At 43.4% G+C, this 19,290-nt stretch overlaps 1 protein-coding gene across 1 annotated transcript in view; it reads right to left on the bottom strand.

The window, feature by feature from the left end:
• The window catches only part of dipk2ab (divergent protein kinase domain 2Ab), a 116,369-nt gene that overhangs the window by 10,662 nt on the left and 86,417 nt on the right, over nt 1-19,290 (bottom strand). The window contains exon 3 of the mRNA XM_034168615.1: nt 13,406-13,709. Coding sequence (XP_034024506.1) covers nt 13,406-13,709 — 304 coding nt within the window. The remainder of the gene's footprint in view (nt 1-13,405; nt 13,710-19,290) is intronic.

Genomic DNA, 19,290 nt, shown 5'->3' with positions numbered 1-19,290 from the left:
CTGCCCCTCCCTGAGCCTGGTTCTGCTGGAGGTTTCTTCCTGTTAAAAGGGAGTTTTTCCTTCCCACTGTCGCCAAGTGCTTGCTCACAGGGGGTCATTTTGACCATTGGGGTTTTTACATAATTATTGTATGGCCTTGCCTTACAATAAAAAGCGCCTTGGGGCAACTGTTTGTTGTGATTTGGCGCTATATAAATAAAATTGATTGATTGATTGATTGAGAAGACGAAGTCTCTCATAGTCCGGACAGTAGGAGCTGAGTGCCAGCCATAAGCAGGCACTCAGGCACTCTCTTTCTGTATTTGATGTTAAATTGACATTTAATGTCTACATGCGGCAGATGTGTATGTTCTGGTGTGTGTCCCCTAGCTGCGCACAGAATAAATGCGCCCTCAGACTCCTGGCCCAAACAGAACACACAATCTTGTTAGCCACATTCATCACTCGTCCATATTTATGGGTCGTTGTGCTGCTAGCCGACTTTTCAATTCCTGGACTTTTTGAGCGTGCATTTAGCCAGGAGGTTAGCATTGTAGCTCTTGTAAATAGTCTTGAAATACCGCTCCAAATTCCCTTTCTTCACTAAAGCCACATTTATATTGCAGATAAGACAGGTGGATTTGCCATTCGAATAAATGAAATAAATAAATGAAATAACACTATGTAACAAATTTTTATTTTTGTTTTGTTCCTGGGTACACAGTGTGTTTTCCTAGCCTGTTATGCCTTAAATAAATAGAAAATAGCTGTTATTCCACAGAAACTTTGCTTCTGTGATCAGGACAGTGATATTTTGAAATTTGTCTGTTTTCAAGAATATTCTCGATTCGCCTTCACTACTATCCTATTTTGTGCATTGCTGTCACCTTCTGCATCAGTCTGTTACAGCAGCACTAATTCCTCTCGAGTCCAGTGACAGATTTTTCTTTTTCACCCAATCGATCGACCGGTTGGGCACGCCAGGTTTAAACACACAAACCTACTTTATCTGCCTCCACAAAATAAGTTAGCTTACTTTGCAACTTATTACAGTTATGAAAACAAAACTAGAAGCACTCAGAGAGTGCAAACCTCCGCCAAGGCCATAGGGTCACTGATCCTAAAGAGATTCCCTCTTTGGCACAGTGATCTATTCAACAATTCAGTGTTACAACCAAAACTATGATACATACACTTTTCTTTCCTGAATATTTGACATCCTTGACCATGAAAACATACCACTAGAACTTGGAATCACTTTTATGTCTTTATTAGTTCAAAAGGTATTGTATAAAAATGATTTTTCGGTAATGGCGGTTTTCTTCTGGATCTAGCTACATAACATTTGAAGCTACATCAAATCTGATGACACCTTACTGAATCAGTACAGATTCAGCTACAGTTTGGTGTTAGTTGTGCATCTCTAGCTTCATTTGTCACCTCACACTGACACATTTTCTATTTTCCCTACATTTTTGCATATTCTGGACTTACGCGTAGCCAGGGGTGGGCCTGGATGGGCCTGGGCCCACCCACTTTTCAGCCAGGCCTGCCCCATCCAATGAGAAGGCTGAGTCAACACTCGACAGTCACCTGTTGCTGCCTCATTGTATTCCTATGATATAGTATTGCATTAGCACTGAGCGACAATTAAAAAATCTTGTCAAAAAAATCTGGTTCATCTTCTGTGATTTTTATTAATTCAGTTTCAGAGTACAGTGGTCCCTCGCTATAACGCGGTTCACCTTTCACGGCCTCGCAGTTTTGCGGATGTTTTTTAGAGCAATTTTTTTACGGCCTCGCAGTTTTGCGGATGTTTTTTAGAGCAATTTTTTTTAGAGCAATGCTTTTTTTTTTTTTTTTTTTTTTTTTTTTTACAGCGCATTGTGTTCTGCGTCCTTATCAGACGGGCCAGTCGGCGTCACCACGATTGCTCTCACTGCTTCCCATGCTCTTTCTGCGGGCTCAGTAAACGCAGCAGTGGGCCACTTACACCACAATCCTGTCTGCTGTGCGGAATTGCGTCAAATCTGGCAACAGGTCCAGAGACTACACTCGCTGTTTTGATGCGGATGTTGACCGCAGCCTCAGAGCTCTGTGGCCACCGAGAGAGGACTTGGATCCTTTGTGGGTCCCGCATCCGGACCTCCAGAGGCAGTGAGCAAAGGGAGAGTACGCGCATTGTGTAAGTGTGAGACCATTAATTACTTTTTTCTTCTAAATAGGCCTAATTGTTAATATTATATTGCAACTGCCACAAATCATGTTGGTGTCCGTTCTGATGGTTTGTAATTTGGCCGCCGATCTATGGTTTCCATTGTTTATCAATTTCATAATTTGGCCGCAGAGCCAACCTGTTTTCATGTTGCGGATATATTTTGAATTTTTATTTTAAAGGACTTTACATGACTAAGCATTGCGTTGCTGCTTGCATTGTCCATGGGGTGCTTGTGTCTGACACTTTGCGTCTGTGTAACTGTGCACACAGCGTCTGTGCAGTTGGCTGAGATGTGTTCACCATTAAACTTGGAATTCATTTTTGAAACAATGCCTTATTTAAATACCTACTGACGTTTTGGGTTTAGGCCCAGCCAAGTAGGCTACCAGACTTGCACTGAATGTGTGTGTGTGTGTGTGTGTGTGTGTGTGTGTGTGTGTGTGTGTGTGTGGCGCTGCACTGCAGCTTGCATTATCCATGTAGAGTACTTGTGTCTGACGTGTCGCGTCTGTGTGCTCACTTTGCCAGTGCTGTAGGCTAAGTGATAACATTGCTTGCGATGTCAAAACGAGGCATACTTTTTCAAACGGTGTATTATAATACCTACACCTTACCTACAACCCCAAAGGTTGGGCCGTCTGATTTTTTCTGGGCCCACCCGTTTTAGGATTTCTGCCTACACCCCTGATTCTAGATCACCAGATCCGGAATCCGGATCCGATCACCACCAAACTTTGTTGTTTGATAGAACATTTGACTATGTTACACCTAATTTTTTTCAAGCCTTTCTGGGCTTGAAAGGAATTCCGACAGGAGGGGTGGACCACTCCTCACTCAAAGCCTGCCCACAGGCGAATGACGTAACCGACAGGCGTGAAAAAACTCACGCATGCGCACGAGGGTTCAAGGTTGGCTGATGTAATCGCACGTGATTCAAATCCATATAGTTTTTGAAAAAAATAAAAAAGGTTAGGATACTTTTCTAATAGACCTCGTATATCTGTTTTACACACTGTCCCAGTCCGCTGCCAAGCCGCAAATCCCCGTCAGTTGCGGATATCAGTGGTTAACGGCAGATATACAGCGCATAGAGCGAGTATGTATTGTGTATGAATTGAGTATATATGGAGTATGTAAGGCGGATATTATCCGCATCCAGATTTTTGAACAGCTCAAAAATCCTGGCTGCGGACATGCGTGCCTCTGCGGATGATCACGACCATGTTCGGATGACGGCCGACTCATACAGGCATGTTACATGGATATTGCGGATGTTTGGCGAATATGGGCCAATTTTGTGAGCAATCCATATGCAAATCCTCCTAAACGCCAGTGGGACAGGGCCCTTAAGATTAAGATTTCCATATAACTGATGTTGTGTTCGAGTTGTCTCTTAGAAGAAAGTTTAAAGTTAATGTAATTACCACATGGTATAAGTGGCATAAGTCTCAGGCTGTGAGCTCAGTGGTAAAGTTTTGTTGCTGATCTACTTCACACAGCAGAGCCTCAGTGTCTGTATTGTGTTGTCCTACTATAACTGCAATAATAATGCCTGGTTATATTACTTTTTATGTCATTATTTTCCTCATCTTAGAGCATGACTCAAGTTTGTTTTCATAGTGCCTTTCATACCCCTTGCATTTTGACTGCACCTGTGTTTATTTCCACTCTGTAGTAGACTTTTAGATCATGTGAACTGTCCAAAGTTAATATCCTTTATGTATTGCAAATGTTCCCTTATTGTGACTTATTACTCAGCTCTAGGATAGCACTCTGAGGGGAGACTGCAAACAATGGTTTAGTATGATTAAGACTAAAACACCAACAATATTTTTGATCACAGACATTTCCCCAAAAGCCAGAATATGACTGAAATACTGACTGTGACTTGGATTTATCAGAAATATTAAATGCTTACATTGTGGCATCTGAGGTTCAAGTAAAGGTCTGAAAGGACTGGGTGCTGTGGTCTAATCTGGTCTAATCTGCATGCTTGAAGCATTCAGCATTGTCTGTATATGGACCCGTGACAACACTACTGGGGAGGTGAGGGAAACTATATGCTGTGTTGGTTGACACCGTCCAACAGCATATTCTGTGCAACCATCTTAGTCAGAGCATTGTCACTTTTAGGGCCCTGTCCCACTGAGGAGAGGATTAATCGCGCATGAATTGAGTACACAAATTGCGGGCATTCGTTGTCGTCCACAACAAAAATGGCCAAAAACGACAAATGTCCCAGTATGAATTATGGATATATTAATAATATATAGCGAATATACAAGGTCTATTAGACAATAAACCGACCCTTTTATTTTTTTTTAACTATATGGATTTGAATGACGTGCGATTCCACCAATCATGCTTGAACCCTCATGCGCATGCGTGAGTTTTGTCACGCATGTCGGTGACGTCATTTCCCTGTGGGCAGGCCTTGAGTGAGATGTGGTCCCGCTCTCTCGGCTGAATTCCTTTGTTTCACACGCTGCTCGAGACGGCGCGCGTTGCTTTATCAAAATTTTTTCTGGACCTTTGAGGAATATCCCAGTGGGCACTATTCGAGAAATTAAGCTGGTTTTCGGTGAAAAGTTTAACGGCTGATGAGAGATTATGGGGTGTTTCTGTCGGTGTAAGGACTTCCCACAGAGCGGGACATCCTGCAGCGTTTCCAGGCGCCGTCGTTGGCCTGTTTCGACCTGAAAACATCCTAATTTAAGGCTTAATTCACCCAGGACGTCATGAGAGAAGATTCAGAAGAGGCCGGCATGAGGACTTTATGCGGACATTCCACTGTTTCAGGACATTTTTTAATGAAAGACGTGTGCGCAAATTCGCTGAGTCGTTTCCGTGATGACTCGGTGAATCTGTGTGCGCCGCGACAGGAAAAACACCTCCGTGTTGAAAAACATTTGTAAAATTCAGGTGGCTTTTGATGGCTTTCAACAAGTGAGTAACTGAGAAATTGTTTAACAGCTTGGGCATGTTCTAACTTGCCCGTTAAGGTTTCCAACGGAGGTGTTTTTCGTGTCGCGACCCCCCGCGGTCGGGTCCGGCCCGACATGCGACTCTGCCCGCACGTTCTTTCATTACAAAATGTCTGTTAACAATGGAATGTTCGAATAAACTCCTCATGCCGACTTCTTCTGAAAGTTCTCTGTTCTCTGACGACTTACTGGGTCAACAGAGCCTGAAATGTGGAAGTTTTCAACTTGAAACGGCGAGACGCTGCCGCCTCGAAGCGCAGATCGCCGTCAGGCGCCGTGGGCCGTCCTTACGGCGACACTACCAGACCAAAATCTCTCATCAGCTGTTAAAATTTTTACCGAAAACCAGCTGAATTTATCGAATGGTGTCCACTCAGTTGTGCCTTACAGTTTTTGAAAAAAATTTTATCAAACAAAGCAGCAGTCTCTGAGCCATTCCTAAACAATGAATAAACGACGAGAGGGTGGGCGACTCCACACTCAAAGACTGCCCACAGGCGAATGACGTAACCGACAGGCGTGAAAAAACTCTCGCATGCCCACGAGGATTCAAGCATGTCTGATGTAATCACACGTGATTCAAATCCATATGGTTTTTGAAAAAATAAGGTCGGATACTTTTCTAATAGACCTCGTATGATGAACATTCAGTTATATAATGCATGTAGTGCGGAAACTGATCCGACACACTGACATTATCACGGCAGTATTACCGGTGTTTTATGAATGCATCGCGCACGTGTTGCGTGTGCACGGCATCTGCATTGCGGTCATAAAAGAAGCGCACTCGCTCGTTTCTGCATCACTATTCACACCAACAATACAGCCTCTGGAGCATTTGCTGGACTTGGACAAGTTGATCACAGAGTCAATGTTCATTTTGTCATGCGAGGGTTAACTGTTTATGAGTTTGGGGAGTGGGAGGGGGGAAGCCGCTCGGGGTGTGAGACGGTGTTTTTTTTTTTTTTTTTTTTGAGAGTGTCACAGAAAACAGACTTCAGCGTGAGTTGTGGCTACACAGCAACTCTTCCTTTTGTTGGTGTTAAATAAAAGTCCTGGATTGCAGCAGGTATGTCTTTGTGGATTTACACTGGCACTGACTGGCAGGTATGTCGCTTTCTGCCACATATAGTACTCTGGGTTTACGTGACGTGTTTGTTATGAATTCACAGGTTGTCCGCAAATCAGCTGCAAAGCAGAAGTAATAAAAACACTTTATTCGTGGCGAATTTGTATGCATTCACTACAACATATTTTAGTTTGTGATGTGGACATGATAGGCACGATATACGAGGTCTATTAGAAAAGTATCCAACCTTTTTATTTTTTTCAAAAACTATATAGATTTGAATCACGTGCGATTACATCAGCCAACCTTGAACCCTTGTGCACATGCGTGAGTTTTTTCACGCCTGTCAGTTGCGTCATTCGCCTGTGGGCAGGCTTTGAGTGAGGAGTGGTCCACCCCTCTCGTTGGATTTCTTTTGTCTGGGAACTTCCTGAGAGACTGGTGCTTTGCTTGATCAAAATTTTTTCAGAACCTGTGAGGCACATCGAAGTGGACACCATTCGAGAAATTCAGCTGGTTTTCGAGATTATGGAGTGTTACTGTCGCTTTAAGGATTTCCCACGGAGCGGGACGTCGCGCAGCGCTCCGAGGCACCGTCGTCAGCCTGTTTCGAGCTGAAAACCTCCAAATTTAAGCCTCTGTTGACCCAGGACGTCGTGAGAGAACAGAGAACTTTCAGAAGAGGTCAGGATCAGCAGTTTATCCGGACATTCCACTGTTAAAGGAGATTTTGTAATGAAAGACGTGCGGACAGATTGGTACGTCGGCAGGCAGCCGGCGCGGCGCCACAGGAAAAACACCTCCGTTGGAAGCCTTAAGGACAAGTTGGAACATGTCCAGCTGTTAAACAATTTCTCAGATACTCACTCAACTGAAAGCCATCAAAAGCCGCCTGGTTTTTACAAATGGTTATCAACACGGAGGTGTTTTTCCTGTGGCGGCGCGCCGCGCCGGCTGCCTGCCAACACGCCAATCCGTTCGCACGTCTTTCATTACAAAATCTCCTTTAACAGTGGAATGTCCGGATAAACTGCTGATCCCCACCTCTTCTGAAAGTTCTCTGTTCTCTCACGATGTCCTGGGTCAACAGAGGCTTAAATTTGGAGGTTTTCAGCTCGAAACAGGCTGACGAAGGCGCCTCGGAGCGCTGCACGACGTCTCGCTCCGTGGGAAGTCCTTAAAGCGACAGTAACACTCCATAATCTCTCATCAGCCGTTAAAATTTTCACCGAAAACCAGCTGAATTTCTCAAATGGTGTCCACTTCGATGTGCCTCACAGGTTCTCAAAAAATTTTGATCAAGCAAAGCGCCAGTCTCTCAGCAACTTCTCAGACAAAGGAATTCCGACAGGAGGTGTGGACCACTCCTCACTCAAAGCCTGCCCACAGGCGAATGACGTAACCGACAGGCGTGAAAAAACTCATGCATGCGCACGAGGATTCAAGGTTGGCTGATGTAATCGCACGTGATTCAAATCCATATAGTTTTTGAAAAAAATAAAAAAGGTAGGATACTTTTCTAATAGACCTCGTATATCTGTTTTACACACTGTCCCAGTCCGCTGCCAAGCCGCAAATCCCCGTCAGTTGCAGATATCAGTGGTTAACGGTAGATATACAGCGCATAAAGCGAGTATGTATTGTGTATGAATTGAGTATATATGGAGTATGTAAGGCGGATATTATCCGCATCCAGATTTTTGAACAGCTCAAAAATCCTGGCTGCGGACATGCGTGCCTCTGCGGATGATCACGGCCATGTTCGGATGACGGCCGACTCATACAGGCATGTTACATGGATATTGCGGATGTTTGGCGAATATGGGCCAATTTTGTGAGCATTCCATACCTAAATCCTCCTAAACGCCAGTGGGACAGGACCCTTAAGATTAAGATTTCCATATAACTGATGTTGTGTTCGAGTTGTCTCTTAGAAGAAAGTTTAAAGTTAATGTAATTACCACATGGTATAAGTGGCATAAGTCTCGGGCTGTGAGCTCAGTGGTAAAGTTTTGTTGCTGATCTACTTCACACAGCAGAGCCTCAGTGTCTGTATTGTGTTGTCCTACTATAACTGCAATAATAATGCCTGGTTATATTACTTTTTATGTCATTATTTTCCTCATCTTAGAGCATGACTCAAGTTTGTTTTCATAGTCCCTTTCATACCCCTTGCATTTTGGCTGCACCTGTATTTATTTCCACTCTGTAGTAGACTTTTAGATCTGTACACATCATGTGAACTGTCCAAAGTTAATATCCTTTATGTATTGCAAATGTTCCCTTATTGTGACTGTTTTATTACCCAGCTCTAGGATAGCACTCTGAGGGGAGACTGCAAACAATGGTTTAGTATGATTAAGACTAAAACACCAACAATATTTTTGATCACAGACATTTCCCCAAAAGCCAGAATATGACTGAAATACTGACTGTGACTTGGATTTATCAGAAATATTAAATGCTTACATTGTGGCATCTGAGGTTCAAGTAAAGGTCTGAAAGGACTGGCTGCTGTGGTCTAATCTGGTCTAATCTGCATGCTTGAAGCATTCAGTATTGTCTGTATATGGACCCGTGACAACACTACCGGGGAGGTGATGGTCTAGTGGTTAAGCGTTGGGCTTGAGACCAGAGGATCCTCAGTTCAAATCCCAGCCTGACCGGAAAATCACTAAGGGCCTTTGGGCAAGATCCTTAATCCTGCAGTTGCTCCCGGTGTGTAGCGAGTACCTTGTATGGCAGCACCCTCACATCGGGGTGAATGTGAGGCATTACTTGTAAAGCACTTTGAGCGTCTGATGCAGATGGAAAAGCGCTATAAATGCAGTCCATTTACTACTTCATCCTCCATGCGCGTCACAATCAAAGCAAAGCTCGATCAAATAAGTAGCTATGTCTTATACCGTCCAGCGCCACTCCACTTCGAGGAAAAGCCATGTAATAAGGGCAGAAGATTGTATACATCATGAGCTTAATGTGGCTGTTTCCTTGTGCTCAGTCATAAGGTTACGTGAGGGAGAGAGAATTACCACCCAGGCTGACGAAGAGATTTGTTACTTTCTGCAGAAATCCTATTAAAGTGATGAACTGTTATGTTGCTAGGTGTTGAAGTTCTGCCTTTGTGCCCTGTGACAGATATGTACCATGTCCCATCTGTGTCTGCTTTTATTTTTTATTTTTTTAAGTTGGAGGGAATATATATATATGTATTTGTGGTGAATTTATGCTGAAGCAAAATGACATTTGGCCAAATGATGGTCTAACACCGTAAAACCCCTTTTCCTCTTTGTATTCGCTTTTTTCTGAGCTGATTTATGTTGATGTGTGCATGCATACCCAACAATGAATTTATTTGACTTTGTGGTTTGAGTTGCAATTTTCCATCCCGTCACAGTGACCCCTTTGCTGGTCTTCAAGCACAATCCAGTCAGCATGTGACTCCCTTTGTCTGGCCACCACAACACCACCGTCCAAGTCAAGCTGCTTACCGCGGATATTCAGAGTTGAAGCCTCCAAAGGGCCGGCATGTTTGTGTGTGGAAAACAGACGACAATGAGTTTGACAGCAGTACCAGGAAACAGGGACCATGACATCCCAATGCTCAAGAATACTGTTCCTCTAATTAGAACCAAGACTAAGTAAAGCGTGTGCTGTGGAGGTCTGATTGATTTACAAATCAAACACTCATTAAGTCATGTGTACACTCGAGCCCTCCATGTTGGAGCATTCATATCGATGCGGTTAGGTTTGACAAGATAAAATGCATGCCGTATTCAAGTTCCAAATTCTGCCATGTGTTTGCACAGTCTAGCATTGTGCAGGAAATTGTCCATCTTTTGAATTTGCTGCAAAAGAGGATGCTTTCGCCTGCAGTGCTGTTTTAGAAAGGCATGCTGTATAATGTAACACACTCTTTACCGGATCTCGCTCTCACTGGTTTACACAAATAACAGCACTTCACACACACATGTGCACCCTTGCACAGTCAAGCACACTCTCGTGCTCTCACACACACGTTCAATAATGCACAGTAACACAGGCGTGCATTGTTAAAACCAGCTCGTACTCTCAAATTCTGCTAGTAAGGCCACGCTAACAAGCACTTCAGGCCCAATGTCCCTTCTCAGTGCAGTCCAGGAGCGAGACGGGAGTGAGCAGAATGCATACAAGAACAACCTGCGCTCTATAACATGGAAGGCAGTGCATGCATGGGAGACGAGAGGGTAGTCGGCCTGTCTCATTCGCTCATTTGAATTGGAAATTATTTTGTTTGCGTTGGAAATATTTCAGCTTTGTTACATTCCGGTCGGCAGTAAGAGGAGACTGAGGTGCAAAGAAATGGACTTCCTACTCTTTTAATCAAGCGTCAACTTTTCTTTTGCAGTGTTCATCTCTGTCCTCGAGTCTGAACCTTCTCCTCTCTTGTAGAAGTGTCATCTGCTTGAAGTGCATCAGTTACCAAGTGACTGAAGAACTCCTGATGCCATCTGTCAATCAGTGTCGAGGTGTGCCGGACGGCTGCCTCACAAACTTTAATTGCTTTCACCCCACCTTGGATACTGTGCACATTGTGTGTGTGTGTGTGCGCGCGTGCACGCATCGCATGCATACACAGGCAGGTCATTCTTCATCACCCAAACTGACTGAAGTTGATGTTTGCCTCCTCTTTGGGAGTGCACAGGGGCTCCTTGCTAACACTGCAGCTCTGGATGCTTGATTGAGTTGTTCAGATGAGAAGTACATCGCTGATACACTGAGTCTCCCTCCTCCTCCGCTCTCAACAGTGTTATTGATCTACTTTTTAATGTACAAACCAATAGCTCTCTCATCATTTCAGGCTATTTTTTTCCTCTTGTCTCCCTCCATCCCCAGACCATTTGTTAAGAAAATAAAAGTAAAGTGAAATGAACCTCAGAAATAATTTAATTTGTTTACTGAATTTGTTAAAGTGGTTACTGTAATTTCTGTCAGATGAAATGATCAATGACTTGTTCGGTTGTGTTTAAAAAGAAGAAGAAAAAACAAAACCTGTTGCTCAAAAAAAGTCATACCTTTTTTTTTTCATGCTTAAAGAATAATTTTACTTTTTTAGCAGTCAAGCCTCTGAGTGGTCCACACACATTTCATAATTGCTTTTTTCAAAAGCTTTTTTTTGCAAAGTTAATTAATAAACTTAATCCATGACTCAAAAGAGCAACGAAATAATGCTAACAACATAAAATTTTAATCCTTGACAGAAAAGTGGAACAAAACATTTCAATTTCAATTTATTTAATATTTATATATTTATTTATTTTTATATAGCGCCAAATCACAACAAAGCTGCCTCAAGGCGCTTCACACAAGTAAGGTCTAACCTTACTAACCCCTAGAGCAGGGGTGGCCAAGTTCGGTCCTCGAGAGCCACATTCCTGACACTCTTCGTTGTCTCCCTGCTCCAACACACCTGAGTCCAATGAAAGGCTCATTAAAGGTCTGCTAACAAGTCTTTCATTGGATTCAGGTGTGTTGAAGCAGGGAGACAACTAAGAGTGTCAGGAATGTGGCTCTCGAGGACCGAACTTGGCCACCCCTGCCCTAGAGCAAGCACACAGGCAACAGTGGTAAGGAAAAACTCCCTCTGATGATAGTGAGGAAGAAACATCAAGCAGACCAGACTCAGAGGGGTGACCCACTGCTTAGGCCATTCTAACAGTTACAAGGTTTTTACAAAGCTTTACAATGGTTAAGAAACAGAAAACTGGAAATCAAAACAACACTACATAATAACAAAAGAATATCTATTTGATGAGAAGTCCACGCAAGCCTTTATGCCCTAGGCAGGGGTCATCCAGCATTCCTCACCTGAAAAATGCAGCCATTTCTGTGTTAATAATGTCACTGTTTATAACAACCCTACATCACTGTTTGAATTTAGTGCTGTCCATTTGTTTACAGTGGTTTCATGATAATACAGTTCCTATATCACTGCCTGCTGGCTGGATGGCCATAAGGCCAGAATTTGGAAGTACAATTGTACTCCACGCACATGCGTGCATGTGGTTGTCCATCAAGCTCTCTTTTTGCACATCATAATTTCAACAAATTTATCTGATTTTCTCCTAATTTGAACTGGACAACCTAAATGAGTGTACCTCAGAAAAGGTCAAATTTGAGTTTGATCAGGTTTCACAAAGAGGCTCTAAGGACTGCTCACTTTACTAAATAGAGTATTGTTTTTTTTTTTGGGGGGGGGGGGGGGGGGGGGGATTTATTATCCCCTGGCAGCTGTAGGATTTTTGTTTTTTGTGGTCAGTATCAGCTGGCTCTTTTTCATGTCCCTTCCATAACTAATCCATCAATAAAAAAATAAATAAATAAAAAAAAAGATAAAAATGTCAAATTATGTCTCTTCTCATTATATATTTGGAAAGCAGAACTGCCAATATTACATTTACCAAAATCCCAATGTGGTAGTGTGGCTATGTCGACAACACTATTGGTTGTTTTTATTTCCAAATACAGTATAAGAACACAAAAGATGTGCTTTAGTAAATACATCCTAACTTGTCTGCTAAATTGATCAAACAAACATGAAGTCAACTGCCACTGGACAAACTACCAGAGAGGGAAGCTCAGTGTACGAGCTGATTATTTAATAATAACAGCAACAGCATATGTTGTCACTAATCATAAAATGCGTGAACATATAATAACCACACAATGCAATTTTAAGGTTCTGAAAAGCCTGATTGTGTTCATTACAGCTCTATTGCTTGTTACCTTTTCAAACCCATCTATTTCCTTTTCAGAATATTTCATTCATACATTTGAAAATGTGATTTCTCTAGTTGGACAAAATTCAATGTAGAGGACTGGTTTTTCAACAATGATATAATATGACTAAGACGGTGGTGGGAGGGTGGGGTGTTATTGAACCTGTATTTTAAGAGTTTCTATGTGCACCCAACCTCAAACATCGATTCTTATGTATTGTGCTCATCTCTCAACAGAACCTCACATGTAACCACACATTACCCCATCTGGATTGTCATGGCAACTGAGGTAATGAACTGTATTGACAGGCTTTTGGATTACTCCCAGGCCTATGCACATACAATCACACATACAAGACATGTATGTGTTCATGTGGTGATGGGTGTCGGCACTCACTCTGCTTTATCAACCTCTTGTCTGCCACGAGAACATTCTCAGCATCAACAACGATGACCTTTCCGTCGCGTGGGCCAACTGCAAAATTGTCAAAGCTGACGTCGAGCAGGTAGAGGGCAAACTCAAAGTCATTGTTTGTGAGCTGCTCTGCGATGTCCATCAGCTGGCGTGCCAAGTCCACCCTCTTCTCCCAGGGTGCATTGTAGAAGCTCCACAGCTCCTCGCCCACATAGTTGACAGCTACCACGCGCCCACATGCTCCCAGGTACTTGGCAAATGGCCACCCTTCGTCCGATGGAAAGCTCTGGGAACAGAGAAAGGGGAAAAAGAAGAAAAAGTTGATAGGTGTCAGGTTATAAAATTACAGATTTGGAGAACAGAAAACCAGAAATGCCCCACTGGCTTTGAAATGAAGAGACCAAAATAAACTGAACGACCACTCGCACTGTCAGAATGTATTTGACAACCTACACAACAATAAGTTTCACAAAAAATAAAGACAAAGAACAGCACATTCCCAGAAACCAAACAAGTTATGCCGAGGTAAGGTCACAGTGTGCTGCCGTGGGTAATTTTTGATACACTATTCTAAGCACAATAGTTGAAAACCTGCCAAGGCGTCATGTCAAATGGAGCCAGCACTGGGTATAACGGATTAAATTTAATAAAAGAAAAGAGCCTGTTTGTGTTAAAGCCCTAAAGCTACATTCTGATGTGCGCTGCAGTATTCAGTGGCTCCACCGAGTAGAGAGGAGGTGATTTGTGGTAAGAACAGTTAACAGAAAAACCTTATGTGTTGTGATGCAGAGTGATTCTTTTGGCTAACTGAGGTAATGTGGCGTTGGCCCTGACACAGAAAATGCTGTGTTTCTGAGGTTAAAACTGAACACCAAGGTAATACCAATAGCAGAATAAGTGGGATCAGTGCAGCAGCTTTAAGAAGCGTTAATCTCTCTGATTTACTCAACATCATTAAGTTCACATGAACTGGTGTTTAATTCTTGTGTGTAAGGCTGAATTACGACAAGACAAAGAAATGCCAAGTTGCTTATAAAAGAAGCAGAAATGCACAGTTGCCTGCCATCGCTCAAGTGGAGACGGCTGCACAAGCAAAGACAAAGGCGACTTAAACAGGGTGGCTGTTAAGCAGCCGCATTTGGAAAACGTGCAAGGATGGTCAGCAACGGATTTCTCTGGTCCATTTTATGAGCAGTAGCTGGGTTTTCTTTACAGATTCACTAAAGAGTTAATTGAGATTTTCAGAATATTGACAAAACACAAAAGTGAAACGACAGCGTTTCCATAAGCTAATGGAATGTGACTGCCTGGATTTGCCTTCTTGTGATAACAGGCATTCAAGCAAGCCTTTTGTGAGAACTGCAATTCCAATAGTCATGGCAACGGAAGGGAATGTCCCCCTAAATATTGCCATTTTGCTTGTCTTTTTATTTTTATTTTTTTTAAATCCAACATTGTTGTAACATCATTGCTTATAAGGTTAAACAAGCTCTGTCCACACGTACTGTGACATGTACTTTAGAGTGTATTTCAAACGCCATGTGCCCTGTAACAGCGAAAACAGGTTTCCATTCCAGTTGCTCAAAATAAGGCTTTTTCAAATCACCTGAAATACCAACTCATGCGAGTGCAAAACCGTTTCTGCTATATGTGAGAGTTGCAATTGAAGCACACGTTTCAGGTAAGCATATTTTCAATTCAGTTGAGCAATATGGAGGGTAACGGAAACCCGTCCACTGGCACAATTGTGGGTCGATTAATAAAAAATATGCAAGTGACCTTTTTTAAACCCAAATGCATTTGCTGTGATATACAATGTGCAAGTGGAAACTAGTCTTCAGTTCCTGAGTAAGAAAACACTCTCAGATTGTGGTTTTTAGCAGCATAGAGATGAAGAAACAGTTGTGGTCATGTTCCACAGGTGCCTCTCTCATCAGCGATAAGGCAGGAATGACACTACGGGAGGTTAAGGTGCAAAGTATGATGGCTGCTGCATCTCTTTTTACACTTGTTCGTAATTCAACACTTCACCACATTTCAATTTCAGTCTAGAGGGGTTATAAGTATGTATGGCTGTGCTAACTCTTTTTTAACTTTAATGTAATACAAATTATTTAAGAAGAAACATTTTCTGCCCCTTGCTTCTCTGCATCGGCCACACAGCCGCCGTGTGTCAAAAAATAAAAGCTGGACTCCTGCCATATACGGACTCTGGCACAGAACTTGTACATGGGAAATGGAAATGATTTGCAGTTTTATTAGCGCACCAATGAGCAGAGATCTCAGCTCCTCTTCACACAGATACTCTGAAGCTTCCTTATTACATCCCTTGACTAGGCTTTAATTTACTAAATATATTGAAGGGGAAAACTTATCACTCCCACCTGTGCCGTGGACCATGACAACAAAATTAATGCAATTTTAGTGAGGCCACAGGCTGCAATATCTTCCACAAACAAAAAGTACAACTTTCCAAAGAATAAAAGGTATATTTCAAGGCTGAATTCGTGATGATTCACAGTCTTTTGGTTCTTTCTGGAAAAATTGGTCTTTTTCTACCCATCACTTTATTTTTGAGTTTAACACCGTACATGCTTTGTTATGGGAACACAGGCTGCTCAGACGACTGCACCAGCAATGGCAAACTAACACACCAAATTTACTTGCAGAGTCCATAGATTTACAATATACACAGTATTAACATACAGTCACATTTCAAATTTCTTTGCAGTTGGGCACCGCAGTCTTATTTGAGGGGGGGGCACTAAAGGGTTAAAATATAAACGCATGTGACGTAATTTCTCTACTTCCAGGGACAGAAACATGGCATTTTCTCTGAGATTTTGGGCACATTACTTGCAAACACAGTGAAAATGTAAAGAACAATGTTGTGAAAGTGTAGGAACATGGACCCACAACAGGGGGCGCAAATGAACGGACAATGGAGTAAGTCAAAATAACAACGCTTTACTGTTGTGAATGTGCACAACGAATACAACCAATCACGGAAATGGACAACAGTCAATTCACAAAAGTGTCGTGTGGGCAGGCTCGAAGATAGGAGACGCCTCTCCAAGGTAAGACCGGAACCACACGGCTTCCTCCGCCACAGGACCCCGGGAATACTGGAGCCGCCAAGTCCCGAACTCCCAGGTGGCCACTGCCTCCGCGTGTCGGACCTGGTACTGCTGGCGAGGAACAAAGAACAGTTAAATGGGGGCGCGTTTGCACCCAGGACTCCGAACAGCAGGGAAGTTACCTCCACCTCTCGTTGGAACAGTAATCCACAAACTAAGCACAAATCCAAAAGGATACACTCCGTCAGCTTTGATACGTTACCTCTCAGGTAGAAACGATATCTCGGCAATGAGGTGGAGATGCCGTCCTGCTGATATACCCCACTGATGATTGCTGTCAGCTGTCTCAGGTGATGGGTGACAGCTGTCACCTTGGCTGCTCCCGTGAGGCGGCGGCGCCCTCTGGTGCCTGGAGCCCGCACTCCAGGCAGGGCGCCCTCTGGTGGTGGTGGGCCAGCAGTACCTCCTCTTCAGCGGCCCACACAACAAACAAGTGATGATGCGGTGGAAAGTGGGCATGTGTTGTGATTTGTTTATGACCCGGAGCTCAAACGTGTCAAGGCGGTTGTGTAGGTCAGAGAACGTAGCTACTTTGGTTAGCTGTGTAGGCTAACACTTACCGACACGACGTCTCCCATTCGCCTGGTCTTCCTTTTTCCAATAGGAACTGAAAAAACTGCACTTTTCGCGACTGTTTCAGTGATTGCAGCCAAAAATAAAACGGAACACCAGAGTGGCTGTCCCCATAAGTGGTCAAATCTCGTGATATCACGCAGGGTTCAAACAAGACTGCGGTGCCCTATTTATGAAGCAGAGACACTGCTGGCTAACATTTTGATGGTCTATAAGCAGCTCTGTGCTGATGTATCAGGTGCTGTGAGTCATGGGAAGGAACCTGTCCCCCTACTGCCATACATCCATCTATTTTCCATACCTAGTTAATCCAATTAAGGGGTGAGAGGCAGGGTACACCCTTGACAGGACGCCAGTTTTATTACAGTATTACAGGGCCACATATAGAAAGACAAACACAACCACACCCTCATTTACACCTACGGTCAATTCTTTAAAGTTTCCGATTCGCCTAATCTCCATGTCTTTGGAAGTGGGAGGAAGTGGGAGGGAACCCACACGGACACGGGGAGACATGCAAACTTCCCACAGAAAGGCGTGAAGTGATCCCAAATCATGTCCAATCAACTCAATTTACACCAGGTGGACCCCAAGCCACTGTGGCGCCTACTGCCATACAGTCACTTTAGAAAGGAAGTTTTTGTTGGACTTTGAGAAAACTCAAATGCAATTAATGAACAGACAGATTACATTTGTACATTTGATAGCTAAGTCAATCCAATTCAGACAACTCAAAAACCAAAAATGTTATCTTGCAGCTAACCAAATAATGAAGACAAACCTCACAAAAGCTCTAATAGCACATAGATGTGTCTGCCAACTGCTGGGTGATTAGTAGACGCTTGATCAGTGATGATAGTGGACCATAAAACCTGAACGTTTTTAGCAAGGTTCGAAGGCTCAAAACACCTGGTAGGGAGTCTTGCGGTTCATTTCCAGAAAAATTTGAAATCTCAGATGCATGCTGGTGCATTTTCAGGTCTATTAATTCAATTTTTGTTAGGCCAGGTCAATGTTTTCACCCCAAAGAAGAGTCTTGTCACACAACTTGTATCGTCACAATACAATTACTGCAGCAGACACCTCTTTACATCTTTTCCACCCGCCACAGATTCTGCCGCATCTTCACTGCCTAGGACTGGACTACATATCACAGCCAGCCAGGTGATGGGAGAGTCTGAGCGGCTAAATCACTGGAAAGCTGCTGGACTGGACAGTATCAGCTCTCGGGTGCTGAAAGAGTGTTCCAGTCAACTATGTGGAGTACTCCAGAATCTCTTCAACCCCCAAAGGAACTGGTCTGCCCCTTCCTTCTCACCACCTACAATGCAGACTTTAAGTACTGCACTGAGTCATGTCATCTACAGAAATTTCTGATGACACAGCCATAGTTGGGTGTGTGGAAAATGGTCAGGTGGCTGAGTATAGGAACCTGGTTGACCAGTTAGTGAGGTGGTGTGGGGAGAATCACATCTGAATGTAGCAAAGACAAAGGAAATGGTGATGGATTTCAGTAAGACTAAGCCCCCACCTTCCCCGGTCTGCATCAGTGGGACGAATGTGGACATAGTCCATCATACAAGTATCTGGGCATCTCCCTAGACGAAAAACTGTAATGGTCTACAAACACAGAGGCCGTCTCCAAGAAGGGCCTGAGCCGGCTTTACTTCCTGAGGAGGCTCAGATCCCTTAATGTATGTAACAGGATGCTGCAGATGTTCTATCAGTCTGCTGTTACAAGCATCATCTACTTTGCTGTGGTTTGCTGGGGCGCAGCCATCACAGCAAAGGATGCCACAGTCTGAATAAACTGGTCAAAAAGGCAGGGTCTGTTGTTGGCTTTAAGCTTGCCAACCTGGAGGATGTGGTTGAGGACAGAATACTGGTTAAACTGCTGGCAATTAGGGATCCCACCCACTCTATAAGACATGGGAAATCTTAAAAGCATCTTCAGCAACAGACTCATACAACCACTCTGCCTAGCTCCCAGAAGCTTCCCGGAAGAGTTTTTGGCCGTCTTAAGGATCACACGCCATTGTTAACACCGGCACTAGGGGGCGTGGCTTAGTTCCGGCTTTACCGGGAATCGTCGAAAAAATTATTAAACATGTCGAATAATTCCGGGAGCGCTCCCGGAGACCTCCCGTGATGACAGCG

Source organism: Thalassophryne amazonica, chromosome 1 (genome assembly GCF_902500255.1).
Source record: "Thalassophryne amazonica chromosome 1, fThaAma1.1, whole genome shotgun sequence".
Taxonomy (NCBI): domain Eukaryota; kingdom Metazoa; phylum Chordata; class Actinopteri; order Batrachoidiformes; family Batrachoididae; genus Thalassophryne; species Thalassophryne amazonica.
Note: the sequence above shows the minus strand (reverse complement) of the source record. Positions and strands in the feature narration are given on the sequence as shown.